At 35.9% G+C, this 21,360-nt stretch overlaps 1 protein-coding gene across 2 annotated transcripts in view; it reads right to left on the bottom strand.

Annotated features, from left to right (window-relative positions):
- Positions 1-4,670, bottom strand: part of LOC105034983 (vacuolar lysine transporter YPQ1) — a 57,360-nt gene extending 52,690 nt beyond the window's left edge. For both annotated transcript variants that reach the window (XM_010910353.4, XM_010910354.4), the window contains exons 1-2: positions 4,349-4,670; positions 3,199-3,461 (exon numbers count right to left, since the gene is read on the bottom strand). In XM_010910353.4, coding sequence (XP_010908655.1) covers positions 3,199-3,437 — 239 coding nt within the window. In that variant the 5' untranslated portion in view covers positions 3,438-3,461; positions 4,349-4,670. The remainder of the gene's footprint in view (positions 1-3,198; positions 3,462-4,348) is intronic.
- Between the last annotated feature and the right edge of the window lie 16,690 nt (positions 4,671-21,360).

Genomic DNA, 21,360 nt, shown 5'->3' with positions numbered 1-21,360 from the left:
AATCACTCTCAAAAGCATTATTAGTAATCATAATTTGTACTCAAACTCTTTTGACATCATCAAAATCAATTCCAAGGCCAACAAAGTGTAAAATAAACTTCCCTAAGAGAAGTTCAGCTAATGAATCCATAATTTCATAAGCAAAATCAGTCATGAACACCTTGATGTCCTTGTCAACAATGATTATTCCAACAATGTCGTATGTTTGTTTTCCATGCTTCATCTTCTTATGACTCCTTCATTCTACAAAATATCCTAGAGCTTTGTCATTATATCATGGGCTTTTCCATGTGGTACCACCGCTAGATCAACTACTAACTCTTTAGCCAAATAGATCCCTTTACTTCCTTTAATTGCAATGATATGTTTTACTCCAAAGTCAAATCATTAAAGTACTTTTTCTTCATTCTACATCATGATACAACTCCTTCATTCAGATAAAAATGTTTAAATGTTTGTCAGGATCAAACTACAAATTAGCATAACAGACACAATGGTCTCAAAAGCACCACCTACAAAGACAAGCACATAAAACCTAGTACTTCTAAGCTGCTTAAGGATATGGTTCAAAGCAAGGTTTGCTGTATCGTACCGAATTGGATAGTATGGAGTGTACTGTACCATACTAGTTCGATTCCAATACATGGTATCGAGGGGATACCAACACACGATATGCTGAAATAGCCCAGTACTAACACAATAGCAGGTTGGCACCAGTATGGGTCCCAGTATCGAGATGGGGAACCTTGGTACAAAGCCTCCTAATGAGATCTTTTTTGAGGATAATTTGATATTATGAAGCAATACCAAAAATGTTGAACATCTAGCAAAGTATACAACATAGTATACAATTCCAAATGTAATGGATGTCACCAAAGTAAAATCATACCATAAGCAACCTACTCTAGAAGCATATCACACCTTTTGCAAGTGATGGATATCCTCTTAAATCTCAAGACTACTCATGTTGAACTAGCAAATCCCATATTTGAAGCGTACCTGTTCTTTTGCAAATACCAATAGCACAACTGGTCAAAATCTAACTATTTATGAAGCATGGCCTACCAATCATTTTTTATCTTACATTTCTAAGCAACTTCAAGTTGGGAATGTAAAAAACTTCATTGAAATCACGGTTTTCCAAACCGTCCTAAAGCGAACAATTTAGGCCATGCCAAACCATACCGGTGGAAAATCGGTCCGGTTTTAGCATAGAAAACGGCAAGGCGGCCTTCTCGAAGGGAGGAAGAAGAAAGAGAGGAAGAGAGGGGTAGAGAGAGAGAGGAGGGGGAGGAGAGGGAGAGGAAGTGAGGGACTCCGGTGACCGTCGGAGGCCGTCCAAGCTCTTTCCCAGCTCGATAAGGGTGGAGGCAGGGAAGGACTAAAGGAGAGAGGAGGGGAGATCCTCCTTATCAATGTTTGAAGGCCAACGGAGGTCTCCGGACGGATGGCAACACAGCCGCACTGTCTCCGACGATGCGAGCGAGCGGCAAGGGCGGTCAATCATAGTTGCCGACTTCGCACAATGAAACCCAAAAAAACATGGAACAAGGGCGAATCCTGCTCCTTCAGCCTCGGCCGCCCTCACCGCTCGCTCCTCCGGCCTTGCCACTCGCCCCTCCGACCTCTGACGGCCTCCTCTCTCTCTCTCCCTCTCTCTTTCTCTCTTTCTTCTTCCCTCTCTCCTTCTCCAGCCTGTCGGTTCGGCCCGGCACGGACCGACAGGAAACTATACCGAACCATACCGCCAATTGACCGACACAGCGTCCGGTTATGATTCAGCGGTCCTTGACTGAAACCCTTTACAGATAATTGGTTAGACAACTAAGAATTTATAGACGAAAAGCCTCTAGTTTAACTAAGTATTATTCAAATAATATCAAACAAAAAAATGTTTGAAACAATTTTTGGTCCACACAGGTTTCTATGAGTCTTTAATTCTAGATTCAAAACCGTAAATAGGCCCGGTCAACTTACATATAGAATTCACACCTTAAAGAAATAAAACAGCATCTTGGCACATACTTTGTCTTCATTCAACAACTCGTCAAGGAGCAATGTTTGTACATCCATTGGCAAAATAGTGTATTCTACAACTATGATCAAGAAAATAGTGGTAAAAAGGTTTCTTCATAATTGATAACTTTGGTTCAAGCATAACCTTTTGAAACAAGTACAGCATTGAAGCTTATTAATTTTATCATATAAATAAGAGTTGACACACATTTCATCGCCATCATATTAGTGTCCATGGTCATGACCACAACTCATTTTACCACATCAACATCACTGACTGCTTCCTGATATGTAACAAATTTCCCATCAACATATCAAGCTTAGGCAAAAACAACTCAACAAGATAGGTGTACCCAAATGGTCGACACACCTGTCCCCTTATATTACAATCATTTTCAGTTCCACCATACAGAAGCATATCAGCTTCCAAAAAGGTGCATATCTATTTATACAATAGATTGATCCCCTCCGCAATAGAAATAAAATTCCTTAGTTTCCTCTAGAGCCAATGAAAAAGCAGAACTCACCCCAAAGATCCTATATTGACTTCATAATGAGTTGAGGAATCTTAGGACTAAGGACTCGTAATCCAATGTGCAATGATTAGTTAAATGCTCAAAAGATATGACAATATGACATTCAGAATGGAGTTCATAATTTGAAACCAATATATTTTGTATGTTTGTATACACAGATAAATTGTAGATGTTTCCATTATTCAAAACACCTAACATGTAGTAAGCAGATTTTTCCATATTTCTTCCTCCATCGCTGCTCTTTCCCCCACGTTACAATTATCAGACCTAAAATTCAGATGCAACAGATTGGCCAAGGCATGGTAAGCATGTGACTGCAAATTGCATCCCAGATAGCCATTGACTTGATACACCTTAGCACAAACAGGCTATGCCATGCCTGAGCTTGAACAAGCAGTTGTGGACATAACTTGCTCTACCCATGCCCAGCTTAGTTGCAGCTCTAGCTAAAAATTGTTCAACCATAGAAAAGGTCTTACATGAAATGGTATGTTAACATTATGCATAGCTTTATTAACAAAAAAATAATTTAATCTTTTTTGAAGTAAGTCGCTAACCACATTTCAGTGAGGAATGAAAAAAATGACCTTACAAGAACCAGAATGAAAAGGAGTAATAATATCAATGTGTAAAATATATCCATTACCCAATAATCCATGTCATTAGAAAAGCAATTGAAAGGCCTTCTGTGGATTTCTCTTTGTAATTTGTGATGATTTGAGGAACCTCAGCAACACCCCAACTGACAACACTAAGCAATCCAAGAGCTAAAGCCATGCCTTCCTTTACACTATACAGACAGTAGTTCAAGTAGGTTCGAGCCCACTGCCAACAATGCTGGTTTAATGAGCAAGCAGGGTGGAGAGTTTCACTAAGAAGAGACATGACATTCAATCACCTATCTCCAACCTGAAAATCAAATTCAGCAGAAGAATCATTTTCATGTATGTTTACATAGATACAAACTATATAAACAGGTAGAAGCATGGTAACACCTAAAATTATATGTTGCATTTATGATAAAGATAACTGCATGGGATAGAAGATTGGAGGAATGTCAACATAGTTTGAAATCTTCATAATGTGATTTCAAGACCCTAGACATGTTCTGTTCAGTCACAGAAATTATAAAACACATGAAGTGGTCAGATGAAGTAGAAGAATACCAGTATGTTGTAAGCAAGAAGACTCCAAATTAGACTATCAGATTATAGCAGTGAACTGTGTGTCTCCATAAGAACTTAGGCATAATGAATGACACATCAAAATCCAAAGGCACAATAATGTTGCAACAGTAAGTTCAGGAAATTTTAGTTATATAAGGACTGAAAATATTGCCTTGGGCAATATGAACATTCAGTGCACGCACATAGACAGCACCAAAAGCATCAATAAAACTGCAAATTTTTTTCGAAAGGACTCCATACATTCCGTGAAAACAAAGTTCGAAAGTTACATCTCTCGCTATATTTTCTTATGCTTCCAATCCGTTCTTACTTAGTAACTAAGCTCCAAAACACCCAATAAATCAAGCAACAATGCCTGAGAAATTTATTTCGTTAATCAAAATATAAATCAAAAATCATTAAAACGCATCAAAATATTCAGGTTTAATGGTGACGGCTATAAAGTCTCTAAAGAATACTCTCGAATATTCCAATCTCAATCCTTAGGGAACATTCCCGAAATCGAAATTAATGACCACGTCCAGAAGCAAACCCACGAAAAGCTCCAAAAAACAATGACATGGTAGACTGAAATTTCCAACTGAAAATCAGAAAAACCAGAAGCCATACCTGATTTCAGATCACTTAACAGGCCCACGAGAACGTCCAAAGAAGCGGAGATACAAAGAAAGCCACCGAGACTTCTAGGGTTTTCGTTGGTTTTTACGGAAAGTAGGGATCAAAGAAGGAAAGATTCTCGGGGATGCGAAGAGACGGAACAGGAATCCTTCCGGTGGGCTGGTGGGGTATAAGATTTGGAGAGGTGTGTTGGCGGGTATTTTGGACCGGCTCGGCCGCTTGAGCTAGCGGCACGTGAAGGGAATCAGGGCAGCCGTGTGCGACGTGGCGGCCGCGAACGGAGTCCATGCGCCGCAAGGGGAGGAATATTTTAACTTTTTCCCCAATTCTATTTTGGCGCACGTAGGTAAAGCGACCACCGTCTTCCTTTTCATGCAACCATGGCTTCTCTTTTCTTTATCTTTTTATTAAATCTTTTTAATCTTTTTATTATTTTATTTTATAATTATTTTTGACTTAATTATGTAAAAAATTTTGAATTTTTTTAAAAATTTTTAATTTCATCATCGATTTTTATTTAGTACTGTTGTGGTCAAAAGGACTCCGAATCCGTGTTGCCTTCTCGTGTTCATCATTAGAAAAATTCAATTATAGATCCGGACACTCTTTCCACGGGATTTAGCTCATTCCTTCACATTACTTAATAAGATCCAATCCGGAGATCGGATGTCTCATATTCTTTAGTAAGATCCAATTTGAAGATCAGATATCTCACATCTTTTGGTGAGGTCCAATCCGGAGATCGGATGTCTCACACCAGGTTGTCCTGGTTTGGTCGAGATTTTTATAGCCTTAGTGCAGTTTTTTTCGACCTCGTTTGGACATCTTAATTTTCTTCTTATAACCATCCTTGTTTGATCGGTCAGTACAAGAAATATGACTATTAACGATAGCTAATTGCTATCGCTAATATTATTAGTAATGGCATCCCGTCGCTTATTGATGGTCGAAACAACCCTAGTGACTAATTCCCACTATTAGCATAGATTTTTTAGCCATCGTTAATAACAACTATTAGCAACGATATTTGTAATCTCTAAATTCTGTCACTATTTTTTTATTTTTAAATTAAATTTTAAAAAAAAAATTAGCTACGGCTATTTTGTCGCTAATACCGTCACTAATAAGTATTAGCCGTCGCTAATGCCATCGGTAATAGTTAATTTTATTTTTTTAAAATTCATAATAATATTTTTTAAATATATTTTAATTAATCACAATCAATTATGGTTCCTAACACCTGTTATAATTAAAATCCAAAGATAATATGACAATCATAAATAAAAAAACTAATTATATTATATTAAAAATATAAATTTTATAATTTTATAAATAATATAAAAAAAATATAATACATCAAAATAAAAGAAAATCAGGTCTGATCCTCGTCGTCATCCTCTTCCTCATCCTCCTGCTCCTATCCAGCAACTGATAGATGAGAGCCGAATGTTCCAGCATCCTGAAATGAATAAAATAAAATATTATTAATAAATTTTGATACCGAGACGTATCTTTCGATATGCTCCTCTGATTCTCGAACAGATTATTCCTATACATTTCATTCAATAATGCAGAGCTACAGATATTCTCTACCCATTAATTGAATGGTTAGATTGAATTTTTAGCCCCTAGATTCTTTCTCCGACTCAAGCCTAAATATGTGAGCTTCTAAATATGTGAGCTTAAAACAAGTAAAAGAGTTTACTAATAGAATTACCAGATGTGATGATTGGGACAACAAGCCCAACTAGTCGCGCAGCTACGGATCCATGAGAATCTCCACGATCGTATCGCAGATGATATCCTAGAAGCTCTAAGGTCGCTAGCTCAGAAGTCTCTGGATAACCTCCTCCACGTGCACATCGCTCCAAATCTAAGGATATCAAGGCTTGTGAGGATGTCGAAGAGTATCAAGTTGCTAGAGGATCAAAACTATAGCTGAATCCTATGATCCAGCTCCTACTCACCCCTCCGATGATCTTGAGCCATCTCTCAAGGTCAAGGAGAGGCTGAGTGGACAAATCATCGTCGTGCCATGCAATGACATACTTCGCATAATTCGCCCACATAGTTCAGAAATACATTAGCTCTAATATATATATCAGATCCTGTAACAACTTAATAAATATAGTTTGAAATTCTTACCACGATCTATCACAATCTAGAATCTAAGTAATCACCAGTCTTCCTAGACTAGTGTATGGCCTCTCACGACTGTAATTGGCCTAATGGATGTGTTGAAAAATGTAGACGATTTCATACATGTATTTTGAAATTTTTTCGAATAAATTATAGTGAAAGATAATTAGATTAATCAAATTAATCTAATATGCATATGATCTAATCATCAAATCAATCTACTCTAGGATCTATGACATGATATGTTACATATAAAATCTGAAATAATCACATGATAAAATCTGTATGCATGGATATAAGCAGTAGATCACATCTACTTCTAATCTGAGTTCAGAACTTGATAGCTGAGTGCGGATCGATGATCGTCGCTACTGAGAGACATGGTAAGGATGATCCTTGCTGGTTGCTTGCAGCTGCATACATGTCTGACCTTTACGAAAAATCCACTCGAAGTCTTGATCTGATCGATCTTCTCAGGAGTGCTAGCTCGCGCGAAGATCTTTTTCTTGGCTGATCTAGATCTCTTCTTCAAATTTTTGAAATCTTTTCAAAGGTTTTAGATGAACTTCTAGAAGAGATGAAGAGGTAGAAGAAAGATGGAGAAGAAACTATTTTTTCTCTTATTTTTCTCCCTTTCCAAACCCTGAGGTAGAAATCCTAGAAGACTAGGTTTTGCGCACACCCTAGGAGAGAGGACTCTCCTCTTCTTTTTTATGCCAAGAACCATGCCCCAAAGTCCCTCAACATGGAGAACTCCTTCTATAGTCTCTTACACACACAAAAGTGAGAAATAGATCCCTTTTTATTGGCGTGTAATAGGGTTGGGTGAAGAGTCCTAAGGATCTTGGACTCTTCAAGATATGTCGCCCTTCCACAAATTCCATGCCCCAAAAAATATATGGGATGCCCCTTCTTTATTTTTTCACATGAAATTAGATCCTAATCTGATTTCTCACGAAAAAAATCCTCCTCAAAGTGTCACACATATAAGGAGAAAAAATAAGTTGGCGTGTGGAGTGATTTGGATAAGAACAAATTCTCTTGATAAGGAATGTTTTGAAATCCAATTTTAAAACTTTTCTTTTATCAAAATCAAATCAGATTTGGATGTGAGAAAGGGAGGGAGAAGACCTCTTTAGCATGAAAAAATCTTATGCAAAAACCTCTTGAGCGTGGAGAAAGTTGGCATCAAAATGGGAGGTGCACGGGGAGGAAGATTCCAATCCTATATGGACTCGAGGTTTCCTTATTTGAATCCGAACCAAATCACTTCTGATTTAGCTCAAATAAAATATATAAAATCTAATCTAATTAGATTCATAAATCTTTAATCAAATCTCAATCAAATTAAAAATTGATTGAATTAAAGTTCTGATCAAATCAGGGATATTTCTCCCTTAGCGATTAGGTCATCTTATAACCTAATCGAGTCAAATCTAATTGAATCTAATTCAATTAGATTTTATTTAATTTTTTTTACTCAATCAAATTGAGCTAATCAGTAATCTAATTACTAATTAATTTTTTATTAATTCACTAACACTTTGTGAATAAATTTATTGTAACTTTTGCATAAGGTTAATCATCAATCGAATTGACGATTAAGCCTTTGAACGATTCTCAATCGTTGATCAGCCACATGATCAATCAAAAATTTCTTTTGAGTATGACCCCATAAGTTCGAACCTAAGTCAGTAACACAGGAATAAATTTCTGAACCAATCAATGTAACCATCTAGCAATGGTGATCCGACGTCCGGATAGATCGAATGATAGCGAAGCAACATTCAAGAACCTATTGACGCATGGTTACCATATAATTCATCTCATTTATCCAAATACTCGAGAATGATCTAAGATTTAATTGTCAATCCTAGATAAGTTATCCACATTATATTTTAATCTTTTAAATCCATCACATGAATTATCCGAGCTCAGATTTTGCTAAATTGAAATACATTGATACATTAACTCCTACTAATTCGGAGGGATCAATCCCATCTTGACTCACGCACTAACTTGACAAGTACTTAACTGCATCCAAAAATCTTCTATTACTGAATTAGAAACTCAGTTAGTCTGACACTAAAGTACAGTGAGTTGCTTGCAAGTCACCATGATGATTTCAGGTCGGAGGGACACTTGTACCCATATTCTTCACAAGCTATCTTTGACAGCAGAGTACTCCGCAGTTGGTCACATTCAGTGACGATGTACTCCTACATCTCACCTGCATGCCATACCAGTATCTCCACACCATTTGATTACGAGGACAACCAACTCATATGGCATACAACGACCTACACTTGATATCGCTATCGTCCTAGTAATAGCGTATTGTTTGGTCGTGAACCAATTTAAGAACTATATGATAAATCATCCTTTATTGATCAAAATAGTTTTAAGGACTTCATCACAACATAGGAGTTCATTAGAAGATGTAACTTTATGATGAAAAAAGCTAAATAATTTTTATTATTTATTAATTCATATACATTTATAATTAGCATAGTCGTCAAACGATTGGCTCTAGGACATATTTTCCAATAACTCCTACTTGGACTAAAGCCAATCAGTATAGTATCATATACTCATCTTCGATTTATCATCTCAGAACTACTAGATATCAAGATTTTAGTAAATGGATTGGTCAAGTTCTCCTTTCCGTCGATCTTCTAAAGATTGACGTTACCTTAACAGATTTTCTGAATAAGATGGTAGCGATGCAAAATACTTGGTAAGCTAATGGTACTTCGGCTCCTTGGCATGAGCTATGGCTCCGATACTGTACAATACAGCAGGATCATCGTCGGAGGGTACCACTCCTAGCTTGCCAGTGAATCTGTACAATCACATAACTTTTTTGTAAGCACTAAATGCTACAATACATTCTAACTCACAATTTGAATTTGACTATATTGCTTTGCTTGGAATCTTTCTAGCAGATTGCTTATTATTTAGGATAAGATGTATTGCGACACGTTCTTGCTATTATTATGTCCAACTAAAAATTGAAGTCATGCTCTACAAGTTTTAAGTCAGATTCTTCATAACCGAATCATCGATCCTTAGTATTTCTGAAATACCTAAGGATGACCTTCTAGTGATTCTCATTCGGATCTTGCAGGTATCCACTCACTACTTTAGTGAGTATACCATATTCGATCTCATACATAGTATACATGATAGAATAAATTATACTCATAAATATCCAATGTATGCTGGACTGAAAAAATTCAAGCAACCTCTTAGATCTATATCTATAGATCTTTATCCCTAGGATGAGAGATGCTTTTTCAAAATTCTTTATAGAGAACTATGATAATAGCGAAACATTTATTCTTTATAATATAAGGAATGTCATTCTCGATTAAGAGATTTTCATTCATATACAAAATAAGAAATATACTTATAGAACTATTAACTCATTTGTATTTGCAGGATTTATCTTCATTCTCAACGAAGCCATGCATTTTGATCATTTATCAAAATGCACGTTCCAACTCTGAATTATGTAACATTGCCATAGGAGAAAATTATCTCGTTATGATCAATACCATAATGTTGACAATATTTTTAGGCAATCGGACGGATATTTTAGGTCTCTACCTTCTCATCTGCGCTCTCTAATCTTATTAAAGATCCATTTACACCCTATAAGCTTTATCCTTTCAAGTAGATCAATGAGTATCCATACACCGTTAACCATTATAGACTTCATTTCGGACTCTATGGCTCTAAGTCATTAATCAAAGTTGGACCTCTGTATGACATCTATGTAGGTAATCAGATCTTTGTTGTTCTCATCGAGTTCAACAGGATCACATCTCGGAACAAGATACTGAAGTATCTATCCGACAGATGTGGTACTATATCGGATCTCCTTAATGGTGTCTCTATAATAGGTTCTCTAGATTGTGTCGGTTCTTTTACCTGTCGAACTTCATAAGTTTCACATTAAAGGCATCAGTTCCTTCACCAAGGTACTCCTTTTCTGAAAGAAATATCGAATAACTCTTATTTTTTAGTATGGTAGAAGTTATATCCCCTTAGATTCTTTAGGATTATCCTTCAAAATAATACATATAGGATCAAGATCTAAGTTAATCGATCTACAAATGCTTAACATAAAATAAATACTCCCAAATCCTAAGGTAAGAAAGTATCAGCTTATGCCTAGTCCATATCTCATATGGAGTCTTTACGATTGATTAATTCGAAATCAAGTTCAGAACGTAACAAGCAGTCTTAAGAGCATAATCTTAAAAGGAGACTGACGGACTTATAAACCCCATTATGAATAGAACTATATCTAACAAAGTTGATTCCAATAAGATAGAATCCTATTCTCTTTTAGATATATCAAAAACTCACCAGAAAGGCATTCTCCTCTTTGGACTGACCAAAGAGTTTAATGCTCTTCTCAATTCATTTTTTTATCTAATTAAAAAATTATTTAAATATTTTAAATAATCTAAATTTATGATAAATATATTCGTAAATCCAATACATCAGTATATATCAGATTCAGAACATCATTGGTTCGTTCATTTTTTCTAGTAAAAAGTGATTTCGTCATCTTACTAAAGAGACAGGATTGATAGGTTGACAATGATTCACAATCATTGACTTCAAAAATTATCTTCTATTGATTCTATTCTTATTTATGTGATCGAGCCTACATTGCCAAAGGTAGGCTTCCATGACACTATCTACTCTAAGGAGTTTGTTTGTTGTGTACAGTACACTAACAGGCTGTGTAAATATCATTTTTTAGTTATCCACATAATTTTGATATTATTCATAATGATATCATAAAATCATTAGACAATAGTGACAATCACTAAAACGATATTGTTAGAATTAAAAATAGGCTCAACGATTCCTAAAACCAAGATTGGAACAAAACTTCCATCTCTAATATTTAGAAACCTCTTGTTATTTTCAGACTTTCTACTAACCTGAAGTCATTGCAACAATTTACATAGACTTTCGATATCTAATATCTAGGTAGTAGTGTCACAGATAGAAAAAATCATAAGGGGTTATCATATAAATACCTTGTCTAGCAATTCTTTATTGATTTCTCTTTCTTAGCCTGTTCAGATCAAGGGACTATCAAACTAGGTTAACCTTAGACTCTTTTGTCAGTTCAGACTCATTAGCCCAAGCATGACTCTTTTGTACTTTTTTTTTTTTTTTTCTTAAAGATTATTGCCTATCGAAAATATATCTTCAGAGGTGCAAAAGAACTCCTTCAATATTTAAAGGATTTCCTCCCACTGAGTATTCATCGAATTTACAACTAAATTTATGTTCTTTACTGCTCTCAAAAAACACCACACGGTGATATGATCATTTGGCCACTTTTGATAAGTGTCTTTGATTGTATCATGTGTATTGGATGTGGAAACATTAGGTGCTGGATCCATAATCATATTTAAGATATATTCGTGCTCTAGAACTATTTGCAACTTCTAATACTATCTATCGAAGTTGGGTTCTATAAATAAGTTACTGTCAAATAGTGAATGGAGCAACGGATATCTAGCCATAACTAAAAGAAAAACACAAGACCTCAATATTTATGAATTGATTAAGCCTAAAGATTTAGACTTTAGTCTAAAGGTTTTTTCCTATTTTATACGAATTGATAGCTTCTACCTCCAATTCGAAGAATTACTTTAATCCCTTAGCGGGTACTAGAATCCACACAGACTGTATACATGCCTGAGGATGGCTCGATCAACCCATATGCATCTATGGGTAGGTTTTCAATCAATTATTTTTTCAAATAATTTTTAGTAGTTAATTTAACCCCAGATTTTATTTCAGTAGGCGATAGATCTCCACTGAAAATTTTAGTTAAGTCAAACCATTAACATGAACCTACTCAGTGATTCTAACTAATGAATGATCAGATCCGAAGATGGCTCGACCAACCCAACCATCATCAAATAGTACAACAGAGTCATCATATGATGAATGATAATTCTATCATTCAGAAAAAATACCAGACGGATGACGCCTGCAATGTCAATCATAAATAATAGATCCATTACCACTCACCTTAATGGGAGACTATGATCCAATTATCTGCATAACTAGATTATTTTATGGATCTAATAATTTAAAAAATTTAATTAATTTAAAAAAAGAGAAGAAGAGATCAATCAGTAGATCATAATCCTTCCACTGACTTCATCAAGTCACTTAATCGGATTAGGATCATGCTGATCGAACTAGCACCTAGATCAGTCACACTGATCAATCTTAATAGCATGGGTCAACTTGAATCACTTAACGATCTAATCAAGACATAATCCACTAAATTGATCAAGTAACTGAGATCGATGGGAGAGTCTGCAAAGCTTGCCTTAAAGACCATCAAAATGGCCAGGTAAGCCACTTCCAATTAAAAATCATCGATCGAAATGCCAAACTTATCTTAGACATTAATTAGTTAACTAGTTTTGATTTGACCAGTCTAATGATTCGAATTAATTCAACCACTGAGTCATAATCAAAGTTTATTTGATCTAATCAAAGACATAGACTTGACCATCTACAACTATTGTATTGGTTCTAGAGAAATTCTAATTTTATCTAATTCAATATTTGGTTAGATTTAATCAATTTCTCTACATAGTCCATTAACTCTTTGATTCTAATTTTAGGTCCAACCCAATTAAGAGGACTTGATTTGAGCTAATCCATATTAGATCTTTAATTCACAATTCTAGATCTAATCGATTCTTTACTTAATTCTCAATTAAGTTTAGCATCAACATAGATTTAGGTTTAGGTTTGAAATAATTTTAATTTTTTATTTTATAAATAATTTATAATAAATATTATATAAAAATTTTTTATTCTAAAACTGGATTGACTCAATCAATATTGAGTTGGCTACACAAGGAGACTGGATCAACTCAGTTCAAAATTGGATTAGTTCAGTAATTGTGCGAGCACATTTCAGATCTAAAAAATCTTACATAATCTTAAAATAAAATCAATCATAAATATCTTGTTAGATCATATCTAAACTTATTATAATTTGAGATTTTATTTTTTTATAATTAAAATAATTTTAATCATATAGATTAGATATTTTATTTTTCATACAACTTTATATCACATACTATAAACCTAGGGTTTCAAGATCTAAGGTTTTGTAAAAAAATAAATTCTTCCTTTTATGCTCTTTTTCATAGGATCTAATCACATGACATCTCTACACATCATAAGAGCATCCCATCGAATGAGAAGAGAGGACCTTTAAACCTTTCTTGCTCCTATGATCGGACGGCCTGGTGATCAACCCAATCCAAGTACTTGCTAATCAAATCATCTAATCTAATCACATATCATATATATTTAAATTTAGATCTAATCTAAATTATATCAGATCTTATCACAATCTTAGATCATATCTAAATTAGATCATAAACATCCCATGTAACATAAAAAATCAGATTTTATCAAAGATCAGTACAAACTATGACAATTTTTTCACTGTAAGGGGTAAACCTTACAGTAGGACAATCTTATATCAATTTGTATGATCAATCATTAATTAAATTCAGATCTAAGATATCATATATCAGATCTAAATAAAATTAAATTTTAGATTTAATATGTACATATAACATGTTATAACGAACCTAGACTCTGATACCACTGTTGAAAAATATAGACGATTTCATGTATCTATTTTGAAATTTTTTTGAATAAATTACAACGAAATATAATTAGATTAATCAAATTAATCTAACATACATATAATCTAATCATCAAATTAATCTACTCTAGGATTTATGACATGATATGTTGCATATAAAATCTGAAATAATCACATGATAAAATCTACATGCATGGATGTAAGCAATAGATCATATCTACTTCTAATCTGAGTTTAGAACTCGATATCTGAGCATGAGTCGATGATCACCACTGCTGAGAGATATGATAAGGATGATCTTTGCTGATTGCTTGTAGTCGCACATGCATCCAGCCTCTATGAAAAATTCACTCAAAGCTCCGATCTGATCGATCTTTTCGAGAGTACTAGCTCACGTGAAAACCTTCTTCTTGATTGATCTGGATCCCTTTTTCAATCTTTAAAATTTTTTTAAAAGTTTAAGATGGATTTTTGGAGGAGATGAAGAGGTGGAAGAAAGATGGAGAAGAAACTATTTTCTTTTTTGTTTTTCTCTCTTCCAAAACCCTAAGGTAGAAACCCTAGAAGACTAGATTTTGTGCACACCCCAAGAGAGAGAACTCTCCTCCTCTTTTTTACACCAAGAACCATACCCCAAAGCCCCTCAACATGGAAAACTCCTTCTCTGATCTCTTACATATACAAAAGTGAGAAATAAACCCCTTTTTATTGACGTGTAATAGGATTGGGTGAAGAGTCTTAAGGATCTTGGACTCTTCAAGGTATGTCACACTTCCACAAATTTCAGGCCCCAAAAGAAATATGGGACACCCCTTCTTTTATTTTTTCACATGAAATCAGATCTTAATCTAATTTTCCATGATAAAAATTTTCCTTAAAGTGTCAAAGGAGAAAAATAAGTTGTCATGTAGAGTGATTTGGATAAGAATAGATTCTCTTGATAAGGAATATTTTGAAATCCAATTTCAAAATCTTTCTTTTATCAAAACCAAATTAGATTTGGATGTGAGAAAGGGAGGGAGAAGACCACTTTGATGTGAAAAAATCTCACACAAAAATCTCTTAAGTGTGGGGAAAGTTGGCATCAAAGTGGGAGGCACATGGGGAGGAAGAGTCCAATCCTATATGGACTCTAGGTTTTCTTATTTGAATCCAAAGCAAATCATATCTGATTTAGTCCAAATAAAATATATAAAATTTAATCTAATTAGATTTATAAATTTTTAATCAAATCTCAATTAAATTAAAAATTAATTGAACCAAAATCCTAATCAAATCAAGGATATTTCTCACTTAGCGATTAGGTCATCTCATAACTTAATCGGGTTAAACCTAATTGAATCTAATTCAATTAGATTTTATTTAATCTTCTTTGCTTAATCAAATTGAGCTATTTAGTAATTTAATTATTAATTAATCTTTCATTAATTCACTAATACTTGGTGAATAAATTTATTGTAACTTTTGCATAAGGTTAATCATCAATCGAATTGACGATTAAGCCCTTGAACGATTCTCAATCGTTGATCAGCCACGTAATCAATCTGAAATTTCTTTTAAATGTGATCCCATAGGTTCAAACCTAAGCTGATAGTATAAAAATAAAATTTTGAACCAATCGATGTAACTATCTAGCAATGGTAATCCAATATCCGGATAGGTCGAATGATGGTAAAGCAATATTCAAGAATCTATTAGCGTATGGTTGTCATATAATTTATTCCTTTGATCCAAATGCTCGAGGACGACCTAAGATTTAATTGTCAATCCTAGATAAGTCATCCACATTGTATTTTAATCTTTCAAATCCATCACATGAATTATCCAGATCCAAAATTTGCTAAATTGAAATATATTAATACATTAACTCCTACTAATTTGAAGAGATCAATCCCATCTTGACTCACGCACCGACTTGATAGGTACTTGACTGCACCTAGAAATCTTTCATTACTAAATTAAAAACTCAGTTAGTCCAGCATTAAAGTACAGTGAGTTACTTGCAAGTCACCATGGTGATCTCAGGTCAGAGGGATACTTATATCCATACCCTTCACGAGCTACCTTTGACAGCAGAGTGCTCCGTAGTTGGTCATGTTTAGTGACGATGTACTCCTACATCTCACTTGCATGCTATACCAATGTCTCCATACCATTTGATTACGAGGATAACCAACGCATATGGCACACAACGACCTACACTTGATATCGCTATTGTCTTAGTAATAGCATATTATTTGGTCACGAATCAATTTAAGAACTATGTGATAAATCTTCTTTTATCGATCAAAGTAGTCCTAAAGACTTCATCACAACATAGGAGTTCGTTAGAAGATATAATCTTGTGATGAAAAAGGTCAAATAACTTTTATTATTTATCAATTCTTATATATTTATAATTAGCACAATCGTCAAATGATTGACTTTAGGATATCTTTCCCAACAGGATGACCCAGCTACCATTTTTACAATAAGTAAATAATAAAACTAAATTAATTAAAGAATACATATAAGAGTTTTTACAGTTCTAGTGAAAAATTTTGGTATAGATTTTTTTATCAGTCTGTCGGCCACAACATGTGTGCCAATGGATCTATTTGTATGCCTGATCAGATCCTGATGGGTGACCTAATTCTGCTGGGCCCTCTACCGCATACTGGAGTACTCCTCACTGCTCTACTGGTTGCAGAGGGCCTTCTATACATCCATCCGCATCTAATGATTCCTATAGAATCTTCAGTCCGATGGTGATTGAGAATCGAAATGCTCGATAGCGGACTGTCTAAGGCTATGTAGTCCATCTCAGAACCTACATGTGGCCACCTACTTAAAGATTCAGTGGCCAACCTCCTCATCTTAAGGAGTCTCAAATCGATAGTAACCCTGCAAATAGAAGCAACTATGTATTAATAAATAGAATACAAATCAACAGTGAATTTAAAAATTAAACATTTCTGACTTATCAGGAACAACTCCCAGACTGCATCACAAACCCCCGACGGCCAACTGGAGAACTCGTTCACCAGCCCCGACATCAATCATTGGATGATCCCAGTAACCACATGAGGTATGGATGTCTCTCTAAATGTGCTGTAAAATTGATTTTGAACAATAAATGTTAATCTCTAAAATGACTAAATTTTAAATATATTCAGTAAAGATATAGTACTTATGAGCGGTTCTAAATGTGAATGAGCTCTCTATCCTTTGATCGAGTCAAAGATGCTGCGAGTCAGACAGATCCTCTACCACACCACTAACTTTGAGAGTCGGACACTGCTCCATGTGAGTGTGGGATCACTGAAGATCCCACGTCATCTGAATCTGAGAGTAACAAGACATCATAAAAAATATTATATTATATAATAAAAGATAAAATAATATAAAAAAGAATATCTAAATTATCAGAGTTTACTACATGGTATGGGTGCCGCAGAACTATGCGAGTTGGCTGCATGAGAACTCTCTCCTCCAGAGCTCTCTCTTTGGCTATGATAGCTCTGGCTTTGGGAAGACATGGTCTATAATCTCTAAAAATAGAAATAACTATGTATCATATTAAATTAACCATATATCAGAATAAAATACTATGTATTATATTTATTTAACTATATATCATGATATCTTAATTTTGTACCACATTCATAAAAGTAACATGGTATATTGTATGCTTGAAGTAGGGATACCTTAACTTTGTACCGCATTCATAAAAGTAGACCAACACATTATCATGTACTATTGGATGATAATCATTTTTCTACTGATACATTGCAGATGCTAAATAACAATCTTATATAATATCTTATCTCTCTGATGGAGGATCGACATCGGTTGGCGAATCTAAGTGCTGTAGATTAAGAACCATGTTAAAGAAGTTATATATGGACGATAATGCAAGATTTAATTATACAATTATGGATGACAATACAAGATTTAAAATGATGTATTTTATTGGCCAATAACCCAATGGTTTGTGACTAAGTTAATTGAAATTAAAAACTTATTGTAATTGAAAAAGAAGAAGGCTTAGATCTGCCATTGAAAAATAAGACATTGCAAGTTCTTCTCCACCTTTAACCATGAGGTGGCTAGAAGCGGTTGTCTGCGATGTAACAGACTATCCAAGCTTGCCTTATAACTATAACAATAAGAATAGAAATGCATCACCTCCATCGATCTCTCTCTAGACTCTTTAGGTGCATCTCGTATAGGCAGTCATCATAGCTTCTCTGAGCCTCCGATCGCCTCCCCGAGCCCCTCACCCCTGTCTGAGCCCAGCCTAAAAACTAGAAGTAGAAATTTAAAAAAAAAATAAAATAAAAACTTGAAAACAATACTTAAATTAGATAAGAACAAATTAAATAAGAAAAAAAGGAAAAGAAAAAGGCTCAAATCTGCCATTGAAAAATACAGCATTCCAAGTTCCTCTGCACCTTTAACCATGAGATGGTTGCAAGCAGTTGTCTGTGATATAATAGACCATCCAAGCTCGCCCTACAACTACAACAACAAGAATAGAAATGCATCACCTCCATTATTCTCTCTCTAGACTCTTTAGGTGCATTTCGCGCAAGCAGTCATCATAGCCTCCTCGAGCGCCCGATCACCTCTCCGAGCCCCCCACCCCTACCCGAGCCTAGTCTGAAAACTAAAAGTAAAAATTTTTTAAAAAAATAAAATAAAAACTTAAATGTAGTACTTAAATCAGAGAACAACAAAGTAAACAAGGAAAAGAAGAAGGCTCAAATTTGCCATTAAAAAATAAGGCATTACAAGTTCTTCTACACCTTTAACATAAGGTGGCTATAAGTGGTTGTCTGTGATGTAACAGACCATCCAAGCTTATCCTACAACTATAACAATGAGAATAGAAATGCATCACCTCCATCATTCTCTCTCTAGACCCTTTAGGTGCATCTCGTATAAATAGTCATCATAGCCTCTCCAAGCCTCCAACCGCCTCTCCGAGCCCCCCACCCTTATCCAAGCCCAGCCCAAAAATTAGGAGAAGAAATTTTTTTAAAAAATAAAATAAAAACTTAAAAATAGTACTTAAATCAGGGAACAAGAAAGTAAACAAGGAAAAGAGAAAAAGAAGAAGGCTCAAATCTACCATTGAAAAATAAGGTATTGCAAGTTCCTCTGAACCTTTAACCATGAGATGACTGTAAGCAGTTGTCTGCAATGTAACAGACCATCCAAGCTTATCCTGCAACTACAACAACAAGAACAGAAATGCATCATCTCCATCGATCTCTCTCTAGACTCTTTAAGCGCATCTCGCACAGGCAATCATCATAGCCTTCCCGAGCCCCCGACTGCCTCTTCGAGCCCTCCACCCCTATCCGAGGCCCAAGCGTATAAGGCACGCCCTGACCCTATATTTGGAATGATGCCCGACATCTTCTCTCGATCTGAGCGCTCTGCATATAGAGACCCAAATCTCGTGCTTTTGATTAATTAATTAATTTTTAATACTTAATTATATTTAATTAACATAATTTAAATAAAAAAATAACTTTTTACGATGGCTAGTTACTAATACTCACAATAGAAGGTGGGCTAGTGCGCAAGGACTAAGGCACGGGTTGGCATGCAGGGACTGAGGCATAAGGGGATGACTTGAGGATGGAATGCTAGATCGGGGATGTGGCAGTGGAGATGAGGGCATGGGGATGGGGCCACAGAGAGGTGGCATTGGTCGTGGCTATGGGGTTGGGCTGCGGGGCAAGGGCTGTAGGGCTAGGGCCATGGGTTGGGGGCAGTGGGGCAAAGGCCGCGGGGTTGGATCGACGAGGTCGGGGCTGGCAGGGTCGGGGCCAATGGGGTTGAGGCAGTCATGTGTGTGGCCAAAGCACAGGCTCGAGATCGTGGGACGTCGGAGCGTAGGGAGGGGGGACCCACCATATGGGTTGGTGCTGTGCGGGTCGGGCCGACAGGGTAGGGGCCGTAGGGTCGGGGCCACATGTTATGGGTGGAGGGGCTGGGGCTGTGAGGTTGGGCAGATAGGGCTGGGGCGGCGAGGTCAGGGAGGTTGCGGGGGTGGCTGAAGTGTGGGCTCAGGACCACGGGATGCCGAAGCATTGGGAGGAGAGAACCATCGGGAAGAAGGCACCGGGGAGGGAGGCAACTGTCGGGAAGGAGGCACTGACAGAGGTGGAAAAACTAAGCGGGCTTGGGGCCATGGGATATTGGAGCGTAAGGAGGGGAGAACCGTCGAGAAGGAGGCATTGGGGAGGGGGAAACCGTCGAGAAGGAGGTGCCGACGAGGGAGGGAACCATCGGGAAGGAGGAGGTGCCGGTGATGGGAGAATCGTGGGAAGGGGAGGGGATGAGGCACAGGAGAGAATTTTTTTTTTCTCCCACATGCCGGGGGGGTGTATTTTATGGACTATTAGTAATGGCAAAGGTGGCCGTCACTAATGCCGTCAATAAAGGTATTAGTGACGGCAACTTCTGTCACTAAAAATAAGTTGCCTCGCTAATACTTTTATCAAAAAATTATTTTTTATAATTTTTTAAATAATTTTTTTCAAAATTATTAGCAACAGTAAAGTTTACTATCTTTAATACCGTCGATAAAGGTATTGGCGATGGCAACCTTCCGTCGCTAAAAATTAACTGCCATTGCTAATATTTTTATCAGAAAAAAAATATTTTTTTATATAATTTTGTTGAGAATAGTGTTCCAAAGCTAATCGTCAGCCTGTTGACGGTTGTGCTCATTTTTGTATATGTACATGAATTATGAATTAATAAAAATTATTTTGATATTTTTCATCACAAAATATTTCATCTTCTAATGAACTCCTATGTTGTGGTGAAGTTCTTAGGACTATTTAGACTCGACAAAGGAGGATTTATCGTTTAGTCCTTAAATTTGTTCGCGACCAAATGATACATTATTACCAAGGATGACAATATTTATCAGGCATAGGTCATTGTGTGCCATATAGGTTGGTTGTCCTCTTAACCAATGAGTGTGGAGACACTGGTATGGCATACAGATGAGATGTAAGAGTACATCTGCACTGAACGTGACCGACTCCAGAGCTATTTCTGCCGTCAAGATTTACTCTGATGGAATATGGATATAAATGTCCCTCCAACCTGAGACCGCCACGGTGACTTGCAAGCAACTCACTGCACTTAGGCACTGGACTACCTGAATTTTCAATTCAGT

Source organism: Elaeis guineensis, chromosome 1 (genome assembly GCF_000442705.2).
Source record: "Elaeis guineensis isolate ETL-2024a chromosome 1, EG11, whole genome shotgun sequence".
NCBI classification, from domain to species: Eukaryota; Viridiplantae; Streptophyta; class Magnoliopsida; order Arecales; family Arecaceae; genus Elaeis; species Elaeis guineensis.
This window is presented reverse-complemented; position numbering and strand designations above follow the sequence as displayed.